The 27,884-nt window shown below is 36.3% G+C and overlaps 1 protein-coding gene and 1 long non-coding RNA gene across 7 annotated transcripts in view; one reads left to right on the top strand and one right to left on the bottom strand.

Moving 5' to 3' along the window:
- Positions 1 to 90: 90 nt before the first annotated feature.
- On the top strand, positions 91 to 23,595 carry HPGD (15-hydroxyprostaglandin dehydrogenase). 3 transcript variants are annotated; one of them, XM_064417728.1, is made up of 7 exons: positions 91 to 321; positions 491 to 610; positions 4,515 to 4,621; positions 13,418 to 13,514; positions 19,484 to 19,560; positions 21,519 to 21,682; positions 22,766 to 23,595. In XM_064417728.1, the coding sequence occupies exons 1-7, from the start codon at positions 225 to 227 to the stop codon at positions 22,902 to 22,904; spliced, it is 801 nt and encodes a 266-aa protein (XP_064273798.1). In that variant the 5' UTR covers positions 91 to 224; the 3' UTR covers positions 22,905 to 23,595. The 3 variants fall into 3 exon arrangements, with proteins under 3 accessions (XP_064273798.1, XP_064273801.1, XP_064273800.1); XM_064417730.1 differs by lacking the exons at positions 91 to 321; positions 491 to 610 and adding an exon at positions 1,650 to 1,740; XM_064417731.1 differs by lacking the exons at positions 19,484 to 19,560; positions 22,766 to 23,595 and having other exon boundaries at positions 21,519 to 21,657.
- Positions 3,798 to 27,884, bottom strand: part of LOC135299171 (uncharacterized) — a 43,997-nt gene continuing 19,910 nt past the window's right edge. Inside the window, exons 5-8 of one of the 4 annotated variants that reach the window (XR_010361216.1) lie at positions 19,469 to 27,547; positions 16,317 to 18,596; positions 16,118 to 16,237; positions 3,798 to 3,822 (exon numbers count right to left, since the gene is read on the bottom strand). This is a non-coding gene — a long non-coding RNA (uncharacterized LOC135299171). Of the gene's footprint in view, positions 3,823 to 16,036; positions 18,597 to 19,468; positions 27,548 to 27,884 lie in introns of those variants that run through there. The other 3 variants (XR_010361213.1, XR_010361214.1, XR_010361215.1) reach the window with 3 other exon arrangements.

The raw sequence follows: 27,884 nt of genomic DNA, 5'->3' as shown, positions 1-27,884 counted from the left end.
CCCTGCTTCCCCCCGCCCAGGCAGCTCCGGGAGGCTCTCTGTCACACGAGTGGGGAGTGGGGGGGAATGAGCCGCTGCAGCGGCGGCGGCAGGAGGAGGAGGAGGGCAGGAGGGAGGGCAGGAGGGAGGGCACGAAGGAGGGAGAAAGGAAAGCGGGCAGGTGACACCGCGCGGGGTTGCTCCGGCTCGGCGGGCGCGGAGCGGGCGGCAGCGGCGCGGCGGCCATGCACGTCAATGGCAAGGTGGCTCTGGTCACCGGCGGGGCGCAGGGCATCGGCCGGGCTTTCGTCCAGGCGCTGCTGGGCAAGGGCGCCAAGGTAGGTCCCGGGAAGCGCGTCCTCCCTCTCCCTCCCCTCTGCCTGCAGCCGGCACCCGCGGGCCGGGGGTGGTAGCAGCCCCCGGAGCTCGGCTCGGCTCAGCAGGCGACCTGTCCGTCTGTCCGTCCGCCCTCCCGCCAGCCACTCATATTCCTCCCGCCCCGCTTAGGTAGCCCTGCTGGACCGCAACTCCGAGGCCGGAGAGCAGAGCAAGGCGGCCCTGGACGAGCAGTTCGAAGCGCAGAGGACGCTGTTCATCCAGTGCGACGTGATGGATCAGGAGCAGCTGAAAGGTAGGAGGTGAAGGCTGAGCGCTGCCCCGGGCTGCAGCCCCAGCGAGCGAGCTCTGCGGGACAGCCTGCTCCCGATCATTCCTGGCACTGACCCAAAAACAATTTGTTCCTGAACCTGCAGAAATATTGCTACCAGCATTACTACCACAATTTCACTTTGTTCCTTGGCACATCAGAAAGAAAAGCCAAAGTCATTTCCATTGAGTGTTGGGTGTAATATTTTTGCATGAAAGCCTCTGCAGAAGATAATTGCTATTTTATGAGTAATATATATAAACTTTAAAGCTCAGACTTGCTTTTTATGAGGTTTCAGTACAGATTCCAAGCTGCATTCCCTCGTCACAGGAGTAATAAATTCTGTGCTGGGTTTCAGTACTCTTTACATACAGCACACTTACTTTCATTGTGTGCTGCCACAGCTGAAAGAACTGGCAAAAACTGGCATGCTACTTCATCATGGGGTTAACTATATAGGGTGATAACATTTCACACACATTTTGCAGATGCATGGAATGGAAGCAGCTTCCCTCATGAATGATTTGCATTTCTGTTTTCACTTAGTGGATAAACAGTGTTCCTTACTGAGTATCATATAACGTTGATGTACCTTCACAATATTTCATAACAGGCACATCACTTCATCAAAGTTTCATTATTAAATGGTACATTCATAGGCAGTGACTCAGATTCAGATTTTGACATCTCTTTTGTCAGTGCCCTTTCCCCAGATTCATTTCTGCCATGCTAAATGTGAACAGTTTTGGTCTGTTTTCATTCATTACCCTTCACTGGTCCTTTCTCAACAGTGGTCATTGAACATAGCCATTTCAGAAAACTTTGGTGCTATTCCAGAATTCAGCCGTACTGTCCACTGTTCCAAGATAGCATGATTATTCCTAATTCCATAGCTTTACATTGTCTGTTTGTAAGAAAGATGCTGTACTTTAAATCTGGGATCTGCTGTAATCAGCAAAGTTTTTATCAGCTAGGTTGATGATTGACTTTTTCTCCAAGTGGGAGGAGTAAGGAGCAAGAAAAAGCATCCTAGGGGTAGGAATAACATGTGCTGCTGTGTGGGTGTTACCTCAGTGTGCCTTGTCTCCCACAACTCCTCCTTTCTTTAGTGCCAGGTGAGTGCAGGACCAACAGGGTGTGAACCAGGAGCTGGAATGAATAGGACAGGTCAGCAAGGGAGTTTTTGGAACCAAGCTAGTTGGAAAAAAGCAATCAGAGTAAAATTGGAAGTGGCTCTGGCAAAGAAAAGAGCAAGAGCAGGCGACTGCTGCTGCTAGTGCCTCTCCGATCATTGCATTAATCTTGCTGCAGGTTTCTTACCATTAATTTGCAATCATGTCTCACAGTTCTTTGGGGATTCTGAGCTGGTTTCAGTGTTGGTTTGTTTGTTTTTTTTTTATTTTAACTGGTTTTTTTTCATATTTTTCCACTTGCAGTTGTAAGCTATTACTTCACAAATTTGGATTAATTTCACATATAGAGTTTAAAGGTTTTATCAGATGAATCAAGTCCTGTACTTTATGTTAAAGGTCATGTATGTGAATGAATCTGCTCTTTTTTTTTAACTTTAGCCCTTACAGCAGGAAGAAAGTCCCAGTACTAGAACTAATATTTCTAAGTACATGAGGCTTATGGGCAAGAAATCATCTGCTTAATCTACTTTCAAGTCTTGCCTGTACTTTTTTCTCTGGTGGTTCTTTCACCTAATCCTCCACATCTCCTATCTCATCCCACTTTTGAAAAATCATCATACTTACTATTGCCTTCCAGGGACATTTAAGAAACTCACAAAGAACTGGTGTTTGTGCTGACTTTGCATTGTTTATCTCACCTTTCCTTTAAAATGGATCCTTCTCTTAATTTTTCGTTCCCCACTCAATATTTCAAACAATCATCTGCTTTTTATTTTTTATGGTTCCATAAGCACTAATTAATGTGCAGTGCAAACACAGAATTATTCTGCGTTTGAAGAGGGAAGACTAAATCAGCTTATACTGATGTGTAGGTGACAACTTCACTAAGAATTTACAAGGAGATTCTTCTTTTTGTGGATAGGTGATAGATGAGATTACTGTAGGCAGATAAACTTTTACCAGAAATATTCCAAACACAGATATGCAAAAACATTTGGTCTTTTCTCAATATGTAAAACTGAAAACTACAATTAGTCAAGTCTGTGTAAATGTAATTTAAAAATCATTGGCAAAATAACTATTGTCCATGGTGGTTTTTGAAGATTCTCATTCTTAGAATCTTCAAAAACATCTAGCTTGATGTTATTTAGAGAGGGCTTAAAAGGGAATTAGCCAACTTCCAAAATTTGGAAGATAAACAAGGAACCAAATTGTATTTATTTTGCTCATTAGAAATAAGTTAAATACTCACTTCTGCTTTTAATAAAGCCAAAGGTTTTAATTTGCCCTTGCTGATACAGAATTAGAAAGACAAGTGACTGAAGAGTTGAGAAATCAGAGAATGAATTGGCAACAAACATAAGAAAAGCAAAAAAAAAGGGCAGACAAACCAAACCAGAAGATTTATTAATATTACAATATTCTAGTATAGAATAAGAGTATTAGAAACATCTGTACAATAAAGGCAGTTGGACAAATAAAACCTGTCCCATCAGCTGCCCAGCTCTTGTTTTGATCACACAATGATTGCTATGATGGACATGAAGCATTGAGGGAAAGAAAGACTGGTGCAGGAAAAGCTTTGTAAAACTCTGCAACTGCTGCAGAAAAAGATAGATGTCTGAAAGCTGATGCTATGCACCTGATAGACATGAAGGGCCAAGCACTAAGGATTGGACAAGGAAGATGCTCCTGGGATCACCTTTCAGTGAAGTAATTTCATCAAGGCCTACCAAGCATAATTTTGGTATACTTGAAATACTGTTGATTTTGAGTCAAATACCAAACAATATTCTTTAAAATAATATTGGGGAGGTGGTGTCTTGGTTTAATGGTATTACATATTTTGTGACAAGGAACAATATTTGGAGGGGAAAACAAGTTATGTGTACATACATGTCAGAAAATGTCCTCAGTCCTGGAACATCTTAGTCTGGAATGAACATCTGGAAGTCATCTCATCCATCTTGTCAAAGCAGAGCCAGGCTTGAGAAGTTTGTTCCTCACTATGACATCATCATGTTTTTCTATACACATCTTTTATCTCAGTTCTAACACTGTCACCTGGGAAAACACAATGTCATTGTGGAAGTTTCCCAGTTCTCATTTTGAAATTCTTTGGAAGACAGGTCACTATTTTTATCCTCAGCAAAAAAGGAAGATTTGAATATGGGAAACACATTATTAAAGTTACCTGATATTAGGATATATAACAACTTATCCATAAATAGATATATCTAAACAAGAATCATGATTAATTATTTGTAGTTGAAGTACTCATGTCAGTTACTATTAAATAAAGTCTGTGCTCTTAGGCTAAATTTGGACTGAATAAAGAAAATTTTTCTGAACACTTGAAGTTTTTGTTTTTCGTTCAAAATAGATGGTGTCAAATTTTGACTTTAGTAACTATACCAAACTGCTACAAATGAAGCTATAAATGCTTAGTTTATATAATTGGGGTGCCAAACATCCTATCTAATACAAAATGTGTAAGTGCTAAGAACTTACAGCTCCTCTTTCAGATATTATCAAACTGAATGAAAAGTCAATGACATTATCTTCCACTTTCCCTAAGCATACCTAATGTTGGTGCATGTTAGATAAAGTATTTAATTGCATGTTGCTCATTAATGTTTAAGTAAATAATGAAGACATTTTGGTATACTAATAAACCATTAATTTTTTGCATGCATTGTATTTCTATATCTTTCTTTCTAAAGTTCTAAGAAAGTCACTCTTGGATTTTACTATAGGTGCTTTCAAAAAAGTAATTGAACATTTTGGAAGGCTGGATATTTTGGTTAATAATGCTGGAGTGAACAATGAGAAGGACTGGGAAAGCACTATACAAATTAACTTGGTAAGCATTATCTCTTTTGTCCTGTCTATATTTCAGTATTTAATGTTGGAATACAGTTAACAGCCTGTGGCTTGTACAGATTTTGCCAGATGACAGAACATTAATTATTGGATTGGTAAGTACAGCTATTGAAACAATTACCACATAACTGAGTGTGTGGTGGGTCCCTAAAATTGTCTATCCAAGACATACAACACTGTGTGGAGGTGCTCAGATTATCTATCACCAGACAACATTCCTTTCCTAGAAAATCCAATTTCCCAAATAGGTTTAAGAATTGACTGCCCAAGGCAGTAGAGCTGTATCTACAGTAGGCCATTCTGTTTATATGAATGTTTTAGAACTTTTTAGGTACTTGTGAGGCTCAGCTGGCCTGCATTAGAATTGCCATTTGTTGATACTACAAGTAAATTTGTTCAGCCAAGACCTCCACACTTTCCTCACTACACATGGGAGCATAAAATTTGAGTTTTAATATAGGCCACTGCACCATCATCACTGGACTGTGATACTTGCTGTCAAGGTAAATATCCTCACTTAGAGTGATATCTTAATAATTTTTGGATGTCAAGAGCTTCAAAGAAAAGCTGTTGAGAACCTCCTCTTTCTACATTGCAGAAGACACCAAGTTGGGTGGTGGTTTGGTCTGCTGAGGGGTCAGAAGGCTCTGTAAAGGCTCTGTAGATCTGAATAGACTGGATTGATGGGCCAAGGCCAGTTGTCTGAGCTGCAGTAAGGTGAAATATGCCTATATCAGCAATGGTGTGGCCAGTGGGACCAGGGCAGGGATTGTCTCTCTGTAGTCAGCACTGGTGAGACTGCGCCTGAAATCCCATGTTCAGTTTCAGCCTCTCAATACAAGAAAGACATTGAGGTGCTGGAGCATGCCCAGAAAAGGGCAACAAATCAGTAAAGGGTCTTATGAGGAGCAGCTGAGGAAGATGGGGTTGTTTAACCTCAAGAAAAGGAGGCTCAGAGGAGTCTTATCGCCCTCTGCAATTATCTGAATGACGGTTGTAATGAGGTGGGGGACAGACAGCCTCCTCTTCCAGGTAAGAAGTGATAGGCCAAGAGAAAATGATCAGAAGGGTAGAGGAGATTTAGATTGGATATGAGGAGAGATTTCTTCACCAGAGGGGTTATCAAGCACTGGAACAAGCTGCCCAGATGGCTGACTCACCATCCCTGGAGGTATTTAAAAGGCCTATAAATGTGGTGCTTGGGGTTATGATTTAGTGGTGGATTTGGCAGTGCTGGGCTAAGAGTTGTATTTGATGTTTTTAAAGGTCTTTTCCAATCTAAACAATTCCATGATTCTATTTTTCTTTTTTCTTATTATAAGTAATTGAGCAGAAGCAGACCACAAGTGGTCTCAAGTAGCAGAAACTCTGAAGTCCAAGTCTTAGAAACCTACATGCTTAACTATCAATTTAGTCCCCTAATTTTTTTTTCCTAAAGGAATATTATATAGTCTATATATTATTATATATGTAAGTTCACGGTAAATGTCCTAATGACCTAATACACAGTTGAATGTTGAAAAATTTCATAAATACATGCTGGTGACTGAAAGAGCATGTAAAATGATCAGAGCAGAAGTACAGTTATGTGGGTTAAAGCTGCTCTAAGATCCAAATATCTCCATTCACCTATTGATTTGATTATTCTTTTCCTGTCTAACACAGAGTCAACTAACTAGCTTATCTCCATAAGCATTTCTAGCTAGTTACTGTAATTTCTGTAAAACAAGATATAACACTTTGTACTTTTTGGTTTTTTAATTATTACCAAAAAAAAAAAAAAAAAGCTGATGCATGCAATATCTTCTATGGGTTGGTGCTATAAAATGTTTTTCTGTTTCTTGTAGAAAAGAGCAAAATATATATGAAATGCATTCTTTTAAAACGTTTAGATTTCCCTCTTGTAGGATAGTTTAAATATTCTTTGTTTTGTTCCTAAGAACAGAAATAGCTGCTATAGCCACTGAGTGTGATACACATTATGCACATATTTTTTTATTTCAAAAGGGGAAAAAAATCTACATGCCAGTCGTTGTCTTAGTGATTTAATTTATATATTGATATAACAAATATTCCCTGCCCCAGTTTAAAGTACAAAGTACAAAAGTGGAGCAGTACAGAGCAAGATAAATCAGAACAAACACATCTGGGGTGTGTTCTTTACGGCTAAAACAGTTCACAGAACCGGTTGGTCTTCGGGAACATTTTTATAGGAGTGTAAGGGAGTTCTCTGATAGTACTGCTTGAGAAGGCATGAAGAAGAAGGTTCAAAAAGTGGGACTTAATTTGGAAGTAAAATGGAGTAAAATGCAATTTCTACTGGATCCGTTACAGTTTCCTGAGAGCAAGAAAAGACAACTTGGTAAAGCCAGGGAGGGGGTGTAGGAGGGAGTACTGACTACTAAAGTGGTATTTCTATTGCAGTGCTTTCCACCATTTTGCTACATTTTGTGCTAAACATCCATATTTTCATTACTTTATTAATACATCTGGGGGTTTTTTACTTAAATATTCCAGCAATGCCAAATGACTCAAAATCTCATGGTGTTTGCTTGATTGATATCATTGTGTTTACTTGATTGATATCATCTTGATCATCAGAGGCTTCAACAAGTGATACTCATACAAGGGTATACTCTTGTTATTATGGCACATAAAAAAAAGAAACTTGGCAACCATAAAGGAATTCCATGTTAAAGAGAGAGTGTAGTTTCAGCAGTCTGTCACACACACATATTTGTGCACAGAATAGCATAAGAGTGTGTGACACATAAATTCTTATTAAGGGTCCTACCTACAGTCCTCCATCCTGGCAGTCTTTATTGCATTCATACAAATTTTTACCTAAGGGGTCCAAAAATTTTATAGTTGGACTTTTTTTATTCTTCAAATCCCTAAAGCAAAAAAAGGCCCCACATCTTTACAAGCCTTGAACATGTATGTTGTTTAAACACAACTGGGTGTTCCAAGAAGCTTATAATTTTATCTTAGGTTGATGTGACTTTCTGGAACCACTGTAATTAAAGTGGCCACTATAATTACAGTGTCTTTTGTCATTACAAATGCACTTAGCACATTTTATACTGAAGACAATCCCACAAATTACCCACAGGGTCTCTTTTTATGCTCATGTCAGAGGTTTCCGAAAACTGACATGGGTTGCAGTGTACAATTAAATGTATTGTATGTAAATGTACTGAATCACGTCTTATTCTTCATTACTTGTCAAAATGTAGAAATATGCAATAATTCCAAATTTTTACATTTTTCGTGAGTTTACACAATTTACTTCCATAAGTGACAGAAGTAACAAATTTCCAGGAATTTAGAAAAGTCCTTTACTAAAATGAAGTCTACCAACATCATGGTTTGTCCATGCAAAATACTTAAATTGGAACTACAGAGAAGATAATGCACCACTGTATATTTATGTGTGATTCCTTTCAGTGTGGCTCATGGTGAAATACATGTTCCAGAAACTAGCATACCTTACAAAATCATTGTTTGCTTATCAGTAGGGACCTGTTTCTCAGAAGGCCAATTAACATTTCAGCAGAAGACAGAAGGGCAACTAAGCAAACATCAGAAGTGATTCATTGAATTTATTTTTGTGACAACGGCATCATGATCATCACAAGGCTGTTCCACAGGAGAAATGAGAAGGACTGCACTTCCATCCCAAAGTAGTGTAACCTGGACACATAGCTGGATTCAGCAGCTGGAAATAACCACTAGGTCCCAGAATAGAGACAAAGGCAAACACCATTTCTCAGTGGCAGCAACAGAGAAACAAACCAAAACAAGCAGTGCTATCTGTAGCAGATGAAAAGGCATAGGTGACTGGTTTACTGACAACCAGTGGCTACCTCAGTGGCTTACTTACCTCTTCTTCAGCATAATTTGATATCAGAAGACTGAGTGTCTAATGGGAGATGTGGCCAAAAAATGAGAAGTGACACTTCCCTTGAAATTAGTGGCACAAGGATCAATCCTCTAAGTGCATAAAGAAGCCTCTAGGTATAATTATTTTTGCTGTTCATATTGTACTAGGAAGGACACAGTTACTTACCTTAATAGCACAGTAAGTCAATTAATTTTAGCTTATGGTTTTAATGTATGCCTACAGTAACCAGTGTTGAAGTATAATGAAAAGCAAAGGTTTCAAACTAACATAAGACCAGCTGTCAAAATAGAATACTATACCAATGTCCTTCAGGAATGTTGAGGTGTATTGAATGGGGGGAGGGAACTGAAGGAATCTGTACCATAAAAAACTGAAACATAGTGTTTCATTCCAACCTCGTAAAAGAGCTGTTGATTTGTAGCAAATTATCTAATCCTGCTATATATTCCTTTCTCCTTTCTGCCTCTTCCTCTCCAGACTTCTTGTTTTTTTGAGTTGGAAATTCATACTCAAGAGCTTAAAATTTAATTTCATGTATCAATCAAACTAACCTATACAGAGGAATGCCAAGGAACTTGCATGCTTGCTCCAACTTGTCTACATCCTAGAAAATCTACAAAAATTAGTCCCACCTTCTTGTCCAACAGCAAAATGCTAAAATTTCCTGTGGATATCACAAGCAGCACTTTTAGTTTCAGAATTGTGAAGTTTATCTTGCACAGTTCACAAAGTACTTTTAAATGTTTCCTTATAGATACTCATTGATTTACAACATCACTCTATGATAGGTAAATGATCTTGGGTCAAATTCCAGCTCTGTGCTAACCTGCCTTATGAAACCACAAGTTGGTGGCTCTTTCATTTTGTACAGTACCCCTAGCACTGAACTATCTTAGTTCAGGAACCTACATAGTGTTAGGTCTGATTACTGTTTTGTATTCTCAAAGGAATTCGTATTACCATATCACCTTGATATCAATATAGTGCTCATCTTCAGCACTGAAGATGCTGATGTATTTTCTCAGCATGAAGTACCAGATGTATCTGACAAGTGGTGGCAAGCAAAACCTTATTAAATAGGTGTGGGAAACTATGTCAGTTGGAACAGCTGCCCTGAGACAGGAGGAAAAAAAGCACCATGTCCTTAGTTACTCTCAAAGCAAGTGTCACTTGAAAATGATGATGATTAATGATGTCCTGGGCACCATCACCAAAAAAACACTTTTTTTTTTTAATAAATAAATATAAAATGAAACACAAAGTATGAAAACTGACAGATATAATGTTGGAATACAAGAACATTGTACACATTGGCTGACATTGGTTCCTAAAGGTGGAAAAAATTAATTAGTACCCTACTGAAGACTCTGTGTCTAATTAGAATCAGAGTTTCTATATATGATTTTTTTTGAATGGTAGAATAAGAGCTATACAGACAAAGGACATGTAGAAATGTGAAGAATCAAAGATTTTGGAAGTTCTCATTTTGACACTGGCAACTAAATGGCTATTTAAGAAATCATTAAATAAGTTACTGATTACTGATACGTCATTCTCAAAAGCAACTGCAAATATTTTGAGTATTTGCACAATTATTTTGCAATGTTTACCATGATGTCAGATACCATATTGGGTTTATTACTATATGATACTTCAGAATGTCTAATCTCCTCTAATTTAAATCTGTAGTTTATGTAATTAATGCTCAGACATATTCCTGCACTCACCACTATAACTTGCTGGGGAACTGCACAACCTTAAAATACTTCTAGTTTCTTTCATTTAATTAAAAGGAAATGACAGACACTTTCATCATAACCTCAAACCAAAAAACTGGGCTCAGAAAACACATAAATATTGAGAGGATTGGGGAAAGGTGGATTCTTTCAAGAGAATGGGAAATCCAGTAGAAGAAAAGTGCCATCTACTGAGAGTGCGGGCAAGTTCTTCTCACCCTGAGTATTTGGTTCAGAGTTTACCTGCAGAATAATTCTGTATTTTATCAGCCCAAACATCATAAATAGCCATTTGACCCAAGATCAGCCACACTCACTGAGGTTTTTACAAGGATCACAGGTAAGGATTACAAGGCTATACCAGGTGTAAGGGGCAATATCCAGATGGAAGTCTGCATTTAACTTGAAGACCAGCTCTCACAATGCCTTTATGTAAAGGAGAACATGTCTCCAAGTTAATGGATTCCAGAGGGAGAAAAAGAACAATACAGTAATTTTGATTGGACAGCCAAGCTACCCACGTTTTTCTTGGTTTATAATTGTGGTTTGGCCAAGGACTCATCTAGCTCTATTATCTCTAAATTAGAAGGAATTGAAAAGCCTTCAAGGAGCCCCAAGCTACTTCCTTCTTCAGCTGATTTATTTTCTCTAATCATCCTAAGTGGAATTCTCCTTTTCTGCTCAGCAGGCTGAGCCACTGCTCCAGGGCATGACAGGACCTGCACCTGCTCTCCAAAGACATCATTAACCCCTTTCTTCCTCAAATATCTTCTGTGCAGCCTCTCATACATATATATATATATATATATATATATATATATACATATACATATATATATACACACACACACACACACACACACACACACACTAGAAACTCCACTCTTAAGTCCAAATCTAATTTTGGTTGAGGTGCCAGTAAGTTTATGTACAGAATAAGTAGATCTTTTAGCAACACTACTGTACATTAACAATCTTGGTTTAAATAAATCAAACTTACATGTGACAATCAACATTAAACAGCACTAGATCACCCCTTATAAGGACTCTGCTACTTTCCAGGACATGCAAGAGAAATTTGATTTAGTTTGGTATGCATCAAGATACTGAAGACAGTTCTTTGGAAAGTTTCTGTTAAAGCATTTAATCAACAGCATCCTTTTTAAATTAATAAAAATAATTCTTTTAAAAATGATAGGTTAAACAAGGTTTTCCATGGAATTTTTTTTTCTTTAAGAAAAATTTTAATATTACTTCAGAATTTTGAAATATTCATATTTTGTGGAGTTTTACACTATTCCAGGAAATAGATATTCTGAAAATATATTACTATAAAAATATCTCATTAAGCACTGAAACTATAGAAAATGAGAAAAGCTAATTCATTATCAAGATTCCAAAGCAAACTTAGTAATGAGGTCTCAGGTTGTTGTATCTCTGTCAATAGGCAGCCTCATGTTAATTGAAAAATCAACCAGGGATATTAATAAAGTAGGACATGCATTCTTCCAAATCTGATTCCTATTAAAACCAAAAAAGCATGAAGGATAACTGAAAATTAATTAGAAGTACTACTTTATATTTTATAACGTTCATGTCTAAAAATATCAGCTAATGAAAATGAAATACAATACCCATCTCAAGATTATTCCAATTTTGCTTTGGGTATTTAGATAGTGACAGAAAAATAGTTAACATTCTGATTTTAAAAGCTTTCATCTTTTTCCCCTCCAGTTTCTCAGTCACTGTCCATTAGGTTTTAGACAAATATAGATTCTTCACTGTGTGTTTTTAATGGGAAATTTCTGTCTCCATTATTCTGCAGACTTCTCTCGGCAAAAATATTGAAATAATCATGCACACTTCACCTTTTGGACATCTTAGTTTATTTGGGTCAATAAATAGCACTAAAGTCATAACGTACAAATTAAGTTCTCATTTAAAAGCTGAAATAATATTTCCAAAAGACTAAAAGTGTGTCTCAATGTATTTGTGCATTTTAAGTAGAAATTGTAAAGTAAATATGAAATTCTTACAGAGAGATCAAAAAAAAATTGGTAAATAGTTACGGAACTCATCACTAATGCAGTAAATTTAGAGAAATTTACGTTTCTGTAAAGTTATTGTCTTCCACCACCACTTCTTTTTCTTACTATTCATTTCACTCTCAGATAAAGTGACACTTTCTGGGAGAATCTCTCTCATGATTCCCCAGCAGGCTGATAACCCAAGGCTTGATGTGTCTTCGGACATCTCAGTTTAAAAGTCTGAATCTCAGTGAGAGAAATCTTAGCAGAATTTCTGACTCCACTAGGGTTCAAAAACAGATGTTAAGGAATCAAGATGATACATACATGTCTGAGAAAATTTTTTTTCCTTGAAGTTCTGTTTTAAAAAAATAAAGGTTTGTAAAAGTCACAGCTAATATTATGCTAACAACATCTCACATCTCTTAGAATGCCTTTTTTACCTTCTCTGTATTTGCCTGTGTGGGCTAACTTTCATTTGAGAGGAATGGTAAAACTCCTGTAACTTTAGTCAGAAAATAATACACATTTTTAGTATCTTGGGACCAGAATTATGTCATGGTACTTAATCCTAAAAAGTGTGAATTACTTTTGACTTGAGCCTAATGCAGTTTTAAGTGTTAACATTATCTTCAGATACAGTCAGTACATTTTTTGTAATATAGAACAGACTATCTCAACAAAAATGATGAGATTTAGATCAGCTCACCTACCACTTATTTTTTTAGATAAGGTGTGTGTTTCATCTGTAAATTATTTACTTACTCTTTGTTTCATTTCCTTCACAGCTCTTATTTCACATTTCAATATTTTAGTTTATTTATATCTTATTGAGAGAAATAAGTAAACTGTATTACTTCTATCTGTTGCAATTGTGCTTCTGAAGTTATTGAGTTGCAATACTGTGGAGTGTCTCTGTGCTTAAAAACGTCAAAGTATAAATAAGATCACTGGTAAAGCAATACAGGTTCTAAGCACCACTATAAAAGTTTTCAGTTTGTAGAAGCACAATAGATATTTTGAATAACATCAATAATTCAGTAAAATATTTTGAATAGTTTCAAATAATCTTTTGAGTTTCTTCAATAATTCCTTCCTCTCTACACCAGACATCTGTGATCAGAGGAACCTACCTTGGCCTGGAATACATGAGAAAAGGAAATGGAGGTGATGGAGGAGTAATCATTAATATCTCATCCTTGGCAGGTGAGAAAATTTTCTGCATAAACAATTTCTGCTGGGTTCTCTTGTTAAGTAAATGAACCATACTGATCAATCTATCTTTTTCTTCTTTTTATGGCCCTGTCCTTTTTAGAAATATTTTGAACTGGTTTTCATCATAGCAATAGAAGGAATATCAAACAAATTTAATTTGCTTTTTTGAACACAATTCAATAGAAAAAAATCAGTAATTTTCCTAACCTATTAGTCTTTAAAATCTTGAGCCTGACGTAAATTCCTCCATTCAACTCCAGAAGAACACAAATGTAGGAACCTCTAAGGCTAGACTGTACCTAGTTTATTAACAAAGATTTTCATACACCCACTCTGTGTTCCAAGTCCTTTCAGCTGTGATCTGCCTGTACTTGAGAAGTCATAAAATTAACACTCATATTTCACCAAGCTTAACAAGCACTTTGTTTGCTCACTACTTATCTATTCTATTACTGTATTTCAATTTATTAGTATAAAAATAGAATTCTGTGGATCCTACATCAGCTGGAAGTAATAGAATTCATCATTTCCTGTAGATATACTCAATGTTTCAGTGGCTGGGCTCCCAGCAAAAAAGCACAGCTGAGGGGAAACTGTACAATGAGAATGAAGTAACCTGACAACCCTCCTCAAAAATTTTGTGGGGTGGTACCTGCATTCTCTCTTTTTTGTTTGGAGAAGCTGTTCTCTCTTTCTCTTTCTACTGTCAGACTGCCTGTGAAAAATAGTACATATGCTACCTGACACTCAGTTTGTCAGAGGGGTTTTTTTGTATCTGAAGATTACCAAATCCTAGTCATTTCTTTCCAGGATATTTCTATGTGTTTTACCAATGAAAAGCCAGTTAAGATAGCACCAGCTGTAGTTAACTGATTGTGCACAGGTATGGATGTTCTGAGTAGTTTAAGTTCTCCTGTAAACCTTGGCTTTTGTGATAAAAAGTCCAGTTCACCCTACTGACATAATGTATATGGAGCTTGAGGATCTGACTTAATGCATGCACGTATGTCCAAAGAGTAAGGGGGTCTAATTAAAAGACTCCATGTACCTTTAAGTCAGCATTTGTCATGCTGCCTGACACATTGCCTACTGACACCAGTAAGTTTATCTCTATAGGCTGAAATGGACATTGTATTGGGTCCAAATTAACCTGAAGGAAACTGCTGTTGCAGTGCAAGAGGTCATCAACACAAGTAAAATATTAAACATGTTCACAGAGACACCGATGCCCAAGGCAGTGCTTAAGAAAGGGTAGGGCTAGCAAGTGATTTGATTCCTTTTCTAACTGGTCTCAAATGAACACAAAATGATTCTGTTTTTAAGACCTAAAAGCTTGGCTGTTCTGTTTGTTAAGACAAACAGTTTCGTTGCTTTGTTTGGTTTTACATGGCTTGTGTTTAACAATTGTTTCCAAGGTCATAAGGGAAAAACACATTTTAAAAGCTAACATATACTAATTTTTATTGCTTATTTACTTACTACTGTTTGTGCTTTGTAACCGTAATTCTCCTTTCCAGTCTGAAGATCTAAGTCCTGCAGTTTATTCCATATATGAAAGACAAACTTCCATTTGCTTGCTTAACATCCCCCTCAAGTGTTTTCTCAGAGCTAGCTTCTGTTGATCATTAAACTTCTGAGTGGTTTTGATCCCCACTGTCCAAGTTCTTTGTAAGATACAGACAGCAAACCTTTCTATGTCTTTTTGAGCAGCAAGAGTTGTACATAGTGCTTATGTAAAATTCAATGATACTTCCTTTGCACATTAATTCACTACATTAGTATTAATCAGTACATCACCATGGGAATTTTGCCAGTGATTTGGACTAGGGACAGAATCAAGCCTTACAGTATATTATATTTCCAAACACCCATGGTACTCCCGAAATTATTTCTGTGAAGTGGATGCTTAAAAGTGTTAATTTGGCTGAATCAAAGCCAGAGCCTGTCTATCTAGTAATGAGTCTTCCTTTCTTTAGTCTTGACCCAGACAGGACTTAAATATGTGATCACATGCAGCAGGCACTCAACTATGTCTCAAAGCTACAAAATTTAATTTTATTTGATTTGTGCATTCATATCAAGAAGAAGTAATTCTGCTAAACTGAGATAATGAGAAATGTGTTTTACTTCAAATTTGGCTCCATAAAAAACAATTTCAATGATTGCAGGTTTTTGCATTGGAATAGATTTAATTTTCAAATTCAAATAATAAAATGTTCTAAAATTTCTTCCATGTAAGCTACACATGGTACCTTTAAATGCATTTAATAGAATAGTTAAAAGCAACAGAGAAAGCATAAAAACCTAAATTTAACTCAAGAGGCTGTTTAAATTATTAAACTTAACATGTTTTTTTACCTTGTGGTGGCTGGTACCTGCACCCTTTTTGCAAAGGGTAAAAGGGCAGAAAGAATTTGATTTGATGACTTTCATATTTTGAAGAAGGTTTTCCACAAAAATGAATTTGTCTGTATTTTAGCAGACAAAAAAAAAGTCAGAGTATTTACAGAAGGTTTAAAAAATGTTACAATTTTTTAGTGTAGCATCATGCTACTTTTTTGAGAGGCTTTTCAATGTGTAGTGAATCTGGATACCTTTCTGCTGCACAGCCATATCGGTTTGATTGCACTCAACTTCAAACATTCCGATTCCTCAAACAGCTGGTTCGCCTTCCTTTTATTGAAAGCTTCAGCCACAAGAAATATTTCAAGTACCTGTCACAGCAAACAAGCTTTTTTAGGACCAGATCGTGTATGTATTACAAGAACAAAACTAAGCATGTGGTTACCTCACCAAGCAAGGACTCTGTCACAGGGATACAGGGGACCAGAAGTGTCAATGGCTGTACAACTGAGGCCTTCACTTCAGCATGATGACAGAGCTTCTGGTCCCTCCCCTTTGTGAAAAGCAAATGCTCAGCAGAATCTGCCAGAATGAGGTTAACAAGAATTAGAAGCTATTCCCTTCAGACTTCACTATAAAAAACAAAATCATAGAAATGTCACAGCTTAGAATTTTTCCTAGGATTTCTCTTGCACCCTTGTTTTGGTACTCAGGAAAGCTAAAATGATATCTTGGGGGCTTCCAGAGACAAAACCAGAATGGCCAAAAACTGGAAAGGGTAATAAATCTTATTCAAAGAAAGGAACTTATTCAAATCTCTGAGGGCAACATGTTCCGTGAGAGAGCATAACTGGGGAAAAATGCTTAATTCTCTTTTTATCAAAGTTCTTTCATTTCATCAAAGTGGAATGAAAGGAAATACTGGTTTCAGCAAAACCTACTGATACAATTCAAACTTGTTAATAGAATTTTCTACCTTCAGCATTAATTTCTCAGGATGTGGTTTTTGAAACTATTAACCATGATAAATAAGGAGTTCTACTGAGACACCTGACACCATATCTTCAGTGGCAGAGTGCTCTTGACGCCAACAAGGAGAGTAGAGTATAAACAAGGGCAACTGCCTCTCTCATCCTGCCAGGAACTGAGAAAAATAGAATAGAGCAGTTAACATTGGAGCACAGGATTCTCGTTGGTCTGCTTGAACTGGTTTTGGTAAACCAAAGAGCATCTTGAGTCATCACAAAGTCATTTTCAATTCAACATCCAGCAACACGTATAGAGAGAAAAATCTAGCCACAGCATCATGCCCCTCCTCCCTGTCTAACAGAGATTAAAACACAAATGTATCACTTTCCAGAAGTACACTGACCAGAAGTACACCTTCCACTTGAACACCCTCCTCTTCTTCTCCCCATTATTTTGTGCATAATTGTCTCTAGTCTGTTTCACTGCCATTCTGCTTTTCGTACGATAATTAAATATTCATGGCAGCAGCAAATAAAATCCAGATGTTCTAACAAATGGATGCCCTAACTAATATGTTAGGAACTCATCTCTGCTCACTGGTTGAATAAATATGTGGACAGAGCAGACCCAGTGTGACACAATGGCTCGTCATAAAATACTGTAGGAGAGTCCCTGGGACACGCCACCAGCAGAGGCCCAGCTCTTCCTAGGGCAGGGAAGCAGCTCAGAGCTGGAAAGCCCTCACTGGGGTTCTGAGTACTGAATTCAGGAACAAAAGTGACACAGGACTGTTACGGTTTTATGTGAGGAATTCTAGGACTAGTCTTAGACGCTTTATCCAAAATTGAGATGATTTTTTCTTGGTTCTCTACTTCAGCAAAGATAATAATTTCAATCAAGAAAGAATTGGTTTTCCTAAAAAAAAAAAATAAAACACTACTTGTTCCTCTCTTCCTGCCTAGTTATTCCTGCTGTCTTTTGCATTTAAGTAAGTCTTTGAACCTTATTCTGCTTCATTATTGAGCAGTGCTCTTCCTTTGTTTATTTCTTGACTTTGTTTCTCTTCCCTCTCAAGTAAAAGGTAATTTTTCTTACTATGTTTAAAAAATAAAAATAGAATTACTTCTAAATTCTTCCTGTATGTTTCCCCATAGACATTCTCTGTTTTATTTCTGTTAACTGCAGCCTGATTAGAATTTCCTTTATTTGAAGCATGTAAAAGTACTTGAGAGTTTGGGTTTTTGAAAAATAGTATTGTATTCTTTCTAATGCACCAGAATTCCAGTGCTTCCAGTGATCTCAAGTATGGTGATCACAAAAAGTCAACAAACAGAGGAATATTAAGCATTTGTTGTGATCACAACCCACAGGAGACAGTACAAGAGCCATTTCATAAACTGAGTTCTTAAACAGAAGCATAACACATTAATCCAAGCTAAGCAAATAAATACACTTTTAAAAGAACAACCAGACAATAGGTTAAATTCTTAATTTCCCAGTGTTGAACAGTGCTGCTTTCACAGGATCATGAAGGCAGTGTTTAAATCAAGATAAAACTTTAAAGCTGTCAGGCTGGTAATTAGAGCTTTGGGCTGTCTTATTAAGTTATTTCTGTCAGACAAAATAGATCCCAGTGCAAAGAGGCCATGCAAGTCTGGCATATATAATTTTTCTGGCAAATCCATCCTTAGAGCTAGATAGCGAATTCTGCATCTCCACTGAGGTAAGTCACACCCCTTCTTGAAAGTATCACATTAAGATCTGAAGTGTGAAAGATTAAAAAAAATGAGAAAAAAAATTTATTATTTCCATTAGAATAAAACATTAAGGCATTAAAATTACTCTCCTGTTTTATAATAGCATATTCAGGAAAACATTTTATCCTCTAGCTTTCAGACAGGCTGAAGTTTGCTACTCATAAGGGCCTAATTTTCAGGTGGAACTACAGCATCTATTTGATCCAGTTCAGCTTTCATTGTATATTAGAACTGCTGGCATAATTGGCAGAAATGAATATGTGCTCATAGTCTGTCATTTCTTTTTGACCAGCTTTTTGCCATCAACTCAGTTTTACCAGCATTAAGTTCTTAGTTTTCTTCCAAAACCTCCGTTTTCTCTTCTTTCTCTACAACAAATAAAAATGTTGTGTTCTCCCACTCAGACCATAAAGGTTTACAGTGTTATCAGAAAATTTTTTTTTGCTTCTCCTATTCCCACACTTCCTCCCTGAACACACTGTAAATGATTGCAGGTATCCAGTTCACACATTAGATATCAAAGCCTACCTAAAAGACTTTGCTCCTCAGTATACATTAAATACTTCACTGATTTATAGATACCTCAAAAATCCCATTCTTGAGTGTTTTCTTCCAGATTTGTCCTCTATTTTAAGTCTTACTTTGTAGATACAACTTTTCCTTTTAAAAGTTATGCTTTTTTATTACTCTTCTTTTGCCTGCACATTTTCATTCATCTGTTTTTTTCTTAGCCTATCCCAGATTACAGAATATAATTTACAAATGCCTACTAATCCATTTTGTTGCATCTCTGACATGAGTTTTTTACACTGTAGCCCTATACATGTGTTTAAGTTAATCATAAAACAGGAATATGCCACATCTTCATTCAGCTACCTTTTTATTTTAAAGGACTCATGCCTGCTGCATTCCAGCCTGTGTACTGTGCTACAAAGCACGGTGTCATTGGATTCACACGGTCCATAGCAGTAAGTATGCAGTTTCCAAAAGGGTGTCAGCAGCTCCTTGGGAACACACTTAGGTTTTCATGTTCCTCCTCTATAGCCACACAACTGGAATTAATTTTCTGAAAGAAAACAAAGTGTGTGAAGCAGTGGAGGTTCCCTCCTTTCACAAAGGGAATCCGAAGATGGAATAAGTACAGCGTCTGTGTGTTTATGACCCATTTGAGGTTTGGAGAGCATAGAAGAAAGATGTTGCAGAGTAATTTAAGAGTAATTTAAGTGAGAGGAGTCCAAAAGCAAAATTCTAATCCAAGTTTTAAAAATAGTTTTTCAGAACCCTGTCCTAGTCATTTAAAATTTTGGTTTCCTTATTTTCTAAGTCAGGTCAATGACTTTTTTTATGGTAAATAGGCACTGAAGTATAAAATACTTACTTGAACACATCATTATTTATTCTTACTGACTGTTAATATTCTGAAAAGGAAAAATAATGCATTCAGGATGTGGCATGTAAAATGACCATATTATAAATTTCAGCCTCTGACTCCAAAACTTTCTAGTAAAATTTAACAAGCAGTATAATAAAACAACTTGGAGGGAGAAAATACAATTACACTTTAATAGGTAAATGTTAAAGGTAATCTGCATAACTAAGATTTCCAGTCTGATTTCCAGAATGAAACACCTGAAATTACACCATCAATTTAATTACATCAATTACAGTCTATCCATATTTTATGCCCCCATCCCCACACAAATAGCTCCTTTTTTCAGATTAACATAAATAGAATAGTGTGGATAAGTGTTGCATATATCACATTAAGCACATCAGTAACATGAAACCTAGTTTTCTATTTTTGTTTTCTCATTAGAAATATAAATGTCACCATCTAAGCTGAAAAGTAAATTAGAGGAAATGCTGTATTTAAGGAACATGTGAATGACAAGGAAAAAAGAATAGTAAACGTAGTGAACTACAGTATTTACCAGGAAAGGCACTACAGCCTGGTGTTGGGCAGTTCTCATACCTTACATCCAGGGCTTCAGTTTCTTGTCTCCCCAGACCAAAAGGGCAGGCTATCATGCCATGAAAATGACATGTGACTTACATAATACCTGAAAGGAGTCCATTGAATGTTAAAATAAGTAGAATACAGTGTTTAACAGTTATGGTTATTCTTGGATACATTGTGTGTAGTTCATTAGTTCTGAAAGTTCATCCAGCTCATCCAGTTCATCCAGTTCATTTGACTCATGCTTGGATGTTCATCAAACTTCTTTGCTACATGCACACTTTGGTAGAACCACAAACAAGGGGTCCTACCTCTCCCAGAACAACTTGTGCTTCTTTCTTGCATTATGTTCCTGAGCTATTTCCTGAAAATTCAGTTCATAGGGACTTTCCAGTGGAGATGCTCACTGATAGATTCATACCTTGGCAGGAACAACAGAGCAAGTAGAAAGGTTTAGCATTACAGTTGTAGGGGTAGAGAACATATTGTATTTCTGTTGATGTGAGGAAGGTATCTTAATACAGTATCTTAAAGATTATTTTATTTATTTCAGAGTTTTCTTTTAATAAAAGAAAGCTCCTCTAAAATCAGAAGCATACATTTGGGAGAACCTTTCTTGATTTTGCTTAGAAGAGTTGTATCATCATCCCAGAATACTGTCAATGACATGCTAAAGAGCACTAAGAACAAAAAGTATTAGGAAAAAAACAGCTTACTGGAAAGAGTTCTGATTTCTCGTAGAATTATTCTCCTAACAAAAGAAATGTGGGGTTTTTTCCCAGTAATCTAGTATGATTACTAGAGAAAATGTGCTTCAAACTTAGTTGTTAAAACAATCAGTAGTAACAAAATCTCCTTACATAGCAAGGCTGAAAAGTACTTTGTGGTAAATCTCATTCTTTGAAAATCTGCTTACACAATACTGTCTTAAAATGTTGATGACAAATGCCTACCCTTTCTCTTTTCTAGTTAGCTGCTAACATGGACAACTATGGTGTGAGACTGAACACAATTTGTCCAGGATTTGTCAACACACCAATTCTTCAGTCAATAGATAAAGAAGAGAATATGGGACAATACTATTCATACAAGGATGAGATAAAAAATATGATGCAGTTCTATGGCGTGATGGAGTAAGTCAAGTCAGATACAATGCGGGTTTTGCACTTTGTTGATGAAGAACAAGGACACACTCAGCAAAATTAAACAAAAGGGAAATACTGCCTCAGATAAAAGACTATCAAATGCATTATCTGTATAGAAAGAAAAAATGGCAGATATCTAAGCCTATTTTAAGAACACCATCTGCACAGTAATATATCGTTTTATGCATTCCCATTTCCTAGCAAGGTCCAAATCAAATTAGCAAGTTAAGTATAGTTCTTTTAGTTTTTAATAGCCTTTGGTATTCCCTCATGAATTTGTTTAATCAAACTTGTTGTGAGATACAGGGTATATCATTTGCACAGAATTTTCACAAAATTGTCAAGTGAACCAAGATAGAAATCAGACCATGAACTGACAAAACTGGACTAGGAGCACAATAGCAGCCACAATGGATTAGATCAGAGTTACCTTGCCCATTACTGTCTTGCCAACAAAGGCCAAAAGCAGACAGCTTGGACAGACTGTGAGAACATGGCAAGCATAATGATATTTTTTAATATCACTATGATATTTTTAGCTTCTTATCACTGTGATATTTTTTAGCTTCTTACTATTAGCTTCCAAGATGCTTTTGCACAAAGGAAATTGTATGACTGTGTTGTTTCACCTATACTTTTCTTTATGTAAAATATTTTGCGCTTATTGACCACAGCAAACTGCATGTGAAATTATCCTTTATGCTAATTTGTATGTTAGCTCTGCTACAGAAGCAGGGTAAATCAACAGCAAAGAGCTGCAGAAGATTGTGTAAGGATTACTTCTGTCCATTTCACTGATAGGAAGCCCAGTGGCAGATGGATGTCCACAGGCATTTATCAGAAACTAGAGCAATCAAATGATGATTTGTAAAGTAACCACTTTAGATGTATGTCTTGATTGAGGAGAATACATATCTCTCTTGAAATATGTATACCACCTCTGCTTTTCCTCAAAATAAATTTGTTCAAATACCATTTTTTAAAATTTTCAGATATATAGATTTACATTGAGTTTCTTCTCCTTTTTGCATGTTCTATTATATCATAACTCTGAAATAACTTTTTTTTCAGCCCATCAATAATTGCTGAGGGATTGATAACAATAATTGAAGATGATACTCTAAATGGAGAAGTTATGAAGATCACAGCATCCCAAGGAATTCATTTTCACCAATATGGCCAAACACCTTTTACATCATCCAAGAGATAAATAATTGGTTTGGGTCATTACTTTTGGCTTTTCTTAAATAGAAAATTTTTTGAAAAGAGTAATTTCAGGGGAAAAAAGATTAGTGTTGTTTCTAGATCAGTGACAGTGCTCAAACATTTACATCCTAATAACAAAGAGATAGATGAGAAAATCTGTTGTGGGAAGATGCTACCACACTATTCTGATTCTGTAAGCACTAGTAACAGTATTTATTTAGTACTATAAACATACTGCTCTGAAGTCTTTTTTTGTTATTGTTTAGTAGTAGAGGTCATTTTTTTTCATTCTAGTTGTTCTGATCTACATACTCCAAGCATAGTTTAGTTGATCTGACTTACTTTGTTATAATTCTTTTCACTGTCATGCCTACTTATTTGCATCTTGAATTCTTCAGACCAGGAATTCAGTTCAGGAGTCTAGATCACAAATGTAGCCATAAGGAGTTAAGAATTAACTTTCTCTTATGAAATGTTAAGTATGTGCAACTTAATATGTTGTATATCATATAAGGAAGTACAGATTTTTAACTTCTTGGATTTTAGATATTTATAAAGTATTTCAGAAATATTTTTTATTTTCTTTTATATATATATATATGTGAATTTTCTGACTCTGTATATACAAAGATGAATATTTTGGCATTGATTGAAATGTCTGCTTGCCTATTAAATATTATATTCTAAACCTTTAATTCCTTGCCTTCAGTAAGTAAAATCTCAATTCAATCCTGAATAATCTGGTTTTTATCATGTTTTATACATGTGTCTTTTGGTTTCACAGTACAATTCTCAGATATAGCATGTCATATAGTAGCAGTGAAAATAAAAATTGAGCTTCCTACCTCCTGAGCAGTAGTGGACCTTCTGAATCCAGGGTAATCCTCAGCTATTATGCAAAAATCTTCATACTACATGGGTTACATGCCTAACAAAAATAATTTTTTGTACGGTAATTTAATTAGGCTCATGGCATAAGAAGACTTAATAGCTCCTGGGAATGCTGGAAAGTTCATACTTACCCTTCTTAGGAGTACTGACTTCAATTCCATTGATTTTTGTTACTGAAAGGTGTAAGGAAACATTAGTACCTACCTTCTGTGGAAGTCAGGGAGTAATATGCCTGTTCAGGGAGAAGAAAAGAAACAGAAACACATACTTTGAATTACTCACCCTTCTCCCAATGCCTGCATTTTTGGGTATGTTAACATTATTTTTAAAGCCCATTTGGAATGTACACAGGATTCTGGTCACACCTTTAGCATCACTGACAGCATCTGTATATGCCTCTGGATTAAAAACTACCTTCTGATTTGATAGTACTCGTTTCTAAGTTTGTCTCATTAAAATCAGAGCACTTCCCAATACGTGGCAGAATAGTGTAATAGATGTGATGAAAACTTGAAGTCAGCATGTGTGTTAGGTCCTAAAGCTGATAGTCATCTACCTCTGTGTGTCTCCTTGTTAAGCAGGATGTCAACATAGTCTAGAAGAAATAATAATAATAATAATAATAATCGTTATTATTGTACATGCAAAACATGAAACCACCCAACTCCACACTAGGACAGTAACTCAGCAACTTCTCTTAGCAACACACTTCAAGTGACGTTAGGAATATTATTGATGGTACATTGCAGGCTTGATTACTTTTGCTCATCTCTGGTCCCTGATACCCCAAAAGAAATTTCTGCTTGACAGGGTGGGTTGACTACCCCCAGGGAATCAATGAAAGAATAAAAAATTTAATAGTGTTAGTAACAAAAAGCTAGGAGTCCAATGTATGCTCCCTGAAGGAAGAGAACCAGAAAGAAATGTGAAGTTAATTACAGCTAATCATTTTAGTCATTGCTCAATTAACTTGTGATATTGCACTTCTGTAAAATTCTAATCTATTAATTAGCATTATTCTAAGATTCCATTGATGTGCTATATCAATAGTCACACAAGAAAAAATGAGATTCAAAAAACATGCAATTAGACTCCAGGACACCAGAAAAATCTAAGCCTATATCTGAGAAAGAATTTAAATTGTATCTTACATGTCTAGGTCTTCTGGATTAATTTTGTAACTCAAAAGACAGATGTTTTGAAATCAAAGCCATACAGAAAACTTCATGAAAGGCATGTACTGCACTGATTTCCATATGATAATCTGATAAGGAAGCCTCAGAATCAAATAAACATTTAAACTAAGGTAAATCTGGAACCTACTGGAAGAAATATGTACAGTGAAGCAAAATCCTTGATGCAAATCATAATGTAAAAAATAACCATCAAAATTCTATGTTTTAATTAAAAAGTGCCCCAAACCAATTAGAGCTTTCCAGTTTCAGATAGTCTGAATTTAAAAACATCTGGGGGTTTTATCTGCACAGGAAGAACAAGTTCTACATATGTTTTGGAAGGCTTTCCTGTAAGACTTCCCCCCAAACTTTGGAAGACTTCCAGTCAGAAAGAAAGAGAGCATATGTTTGTTTAAAAGAGAGAAACACCAGAGAAGCAGTAGGTAGAAAGATGACTTGAAAGGGGAAAGTAAGTTTCATTTTTTGCACAAAGACTGCTTTGAAAATTCATCTTCAGTTAAAAGTCTTGACATAATTCCAAGACTTGATTTATTTTGCCCAAGAGACTGTCATTTTTAAGACAACTGTTCCAATGTTGTAGAGAAACTCAGCCAAAAGGAAAAATAAATATTTTAAATGAGATACACTAATTGCCAAGAACATAAAATAACAAGTAATATTCTAGACTGATAAAATTATCATTATTTGGAATGAGCACTCAACCATGTGACACAAGCTTACTTTTCAGTGTGTCCTTAGAGTTTCAAGCAGGATTTTTCTTAGTGATAAAGAATAAATATTGCTAATGAACTCTATTTTTTTCAGTGCTTATGATCCTACAGAAAAGCCAAAGTCATAAGGCATTTCAAATGCTTTGTTACATGACAGTGTTAGTTTATTTGGATTATTTAATGCTTTAATTCAAGGTATTTAAGAGGTATATAATCTACATAATTATGTGGATTGTTCATTGCATTCTGTAGAGTTCGGAATGACCTGGAATTAACTTGTATTATGAGTGCCACAAAATCATATGGGTACCAATTTTGTTATTGACGGGGTGAACTATGGAGCAACATCTCCTTCTTGTAGTTTTCTGAAATTAAGTCCAGATATGAGAAACTAGACCTTTTCCTCTTGTTTGGAACACAAGCTTTGCAAACAGTAGACTAAAAATAAATTTCAATAGAACCAAAACCTTATTTCCACTGAAATCATGAATATGAGACTAATCTGTAAAGGAAAGCATTAGGTACCTAAAGCTATGGCTTTTAGGCAGGATGGCCTCTTCTGACAGATGATGATTTCCTTCCTCCAGTGTTGAACTGCTCTAAACTTTTGACAGGATGGTTCTCCAGCTTGAACTTCCCTTTTAGCTGAGTCTATTTGCTTTGCATCAAGAGATGTTGACAGTTTTCAGCTCCAGCTCCAGGAATCCAGATGGTGCAATGAAAGTGAAAGATAATACCATATGACTTAGATTTTTTTCCCCCTCCAGTACAAAAAGGAACAGCTTAACGTCAGGTCAAATTTAAAATTAAAACAGAAAGGGGCTGTAAACAAGCATAATGCTCTTACTGATGGGGACAATAAACAGGAAGAGATCAGATGAGGTAAAAGAAGATGCAAAGAGGCTAAACCTGGAACATCTTTAAAATAAGTAAATTAAACCCCACTGTTTGAGTGAAAGGCCCTTACTGTGCACTGTGGCCCAATTTTAATCTGGATGTTTTCTGATTTTCACAAAGACAGTCTAACACACTATTCTCTCAGAGATTCAGAGGATAAAATCATGATCTTCACAGTAAAAATTAATGAAAAAAATTTAACTATTTCAAGCAATCATTCAGCAATGAAGTATTTGAAACAGTTATATATTCAGGTCCTTTGATTTTTCACAAGCTCTGTGTTAATTCACTTCTGGTATCTGCTGGGCAAACTTTACAGAGATTATTGCTACTGCAGAGGTGGAATTAATTTCTTGCTACAATAATTGCACTTTTTTAGCTTTCACGTTCGTCGGAAGATTCCTAGTTCTCCTCCTTTCACACAGAAGAGAGGCTGCACAGGACAGGATTATCATCTAGTGATGGGTCTGACATCTGGTCCAGGAATTCTGAATGGCTGAAGGCTCTAGATTTAGCCTCATCAAGCAGAGATTTATGGTAGTGATATCCAAGCAGAACACAAAAGATCTGCCTAATCCCTTATTTGTCACCCTGACTCTGCCAATTCCTCCTCTTCATCTTTGCATTGGACTACCTTAAACACAAGCATTTCAGAAGTGAACTACATTCCAGCTACACCAAAACAGCTGTGCTTGTTCAGCAGCCGCCAAGAACATACTCACTTAAAACATCACTCATTTCACTGGTTTCAGAGAAACTGTAAAGCCAGATTATTAGTTCACATGATGCTCCCCATCAAAGAAATGGCTCAAGGTGTCTCTTTGCAATGGAATCTTTCCCTGGCAGCCACAATCTTCAGAAAGGAAAGAAAGAAGAATAAGAAATCAGGCTCTCAGTCAGACAGCTTTCAACTCTTCACTGTAGAACATGAGAATAAGCACACTTCTGCTTGCCTGCAGAAAAAAAAAACACACATAGATAACTTTCAGTGCACTTTCCCACAGCTGCAAACAAAACCCACAGAAGCGAAGAGGAAATAAAGACATTTTTGGAATATAGGAATGTAAAATTCTTCAGAAAAAATAGTTGTATTTTAGCTCATCTAGCTATTCAAATTTACTTAATTTAAATTACTAACGCTTCAGAATCTTGTACAGCATTTGACCTTGAAGCATTATTTCAGCAATTAACACCACAAGCAGTTAACATCATACATATACAAACAGTGCAGTTCTCAAGAAAGACCCAGAGATGGGCAGAGAATACTGAATTCTCTACTGCTTATTCTGG

The sequence above is a fragment of the Passer domesticus genome, chromosome 4, assembly GCF_036417665.1.
Source record: "Passer domesticus isolate bPasDom1 chromosome 4, bPasDom1.hap1, whole genome shotgun sequence".
Lineage (NCBI taxonomy): Eukaryota > Metazoa > Chordata > Aves > Passeriformes > Passeridae > Passer > Passer domesticus.
Note: the sequence above shows the minus strand (reverse complement) of the source record. Positions and strands in the feature narration are given on the sequence as shown.

What these genes read in the sequence shown, in the direction of transcription:
- HPGD (XM_064417728.1), top strand. Translation starts at nt 225, where the DNA reads ATGCACGTCAATGGCAAGGTGGCTCTGGTCACCGGCGGGGCGCAGGGC. An exon ending in GGGCAAGGGCGCCAAGGTAG is followed by an intron (nt 322 to 490) that starts GTCCCGGGAAGC and finishes CCGCTTAGGTAG; the next exon opens with CCCTGCTGGACCGCAACTCC. An exon ending in GGATCAGGAGCAGCTGAAAG is followed by an intron (nt 611 to 4,514) that starts GTAGGAGGTGAA and finishes ATTTTACTATAG; the next exon opens with GTGCTTTCAAAAAAGTAATT.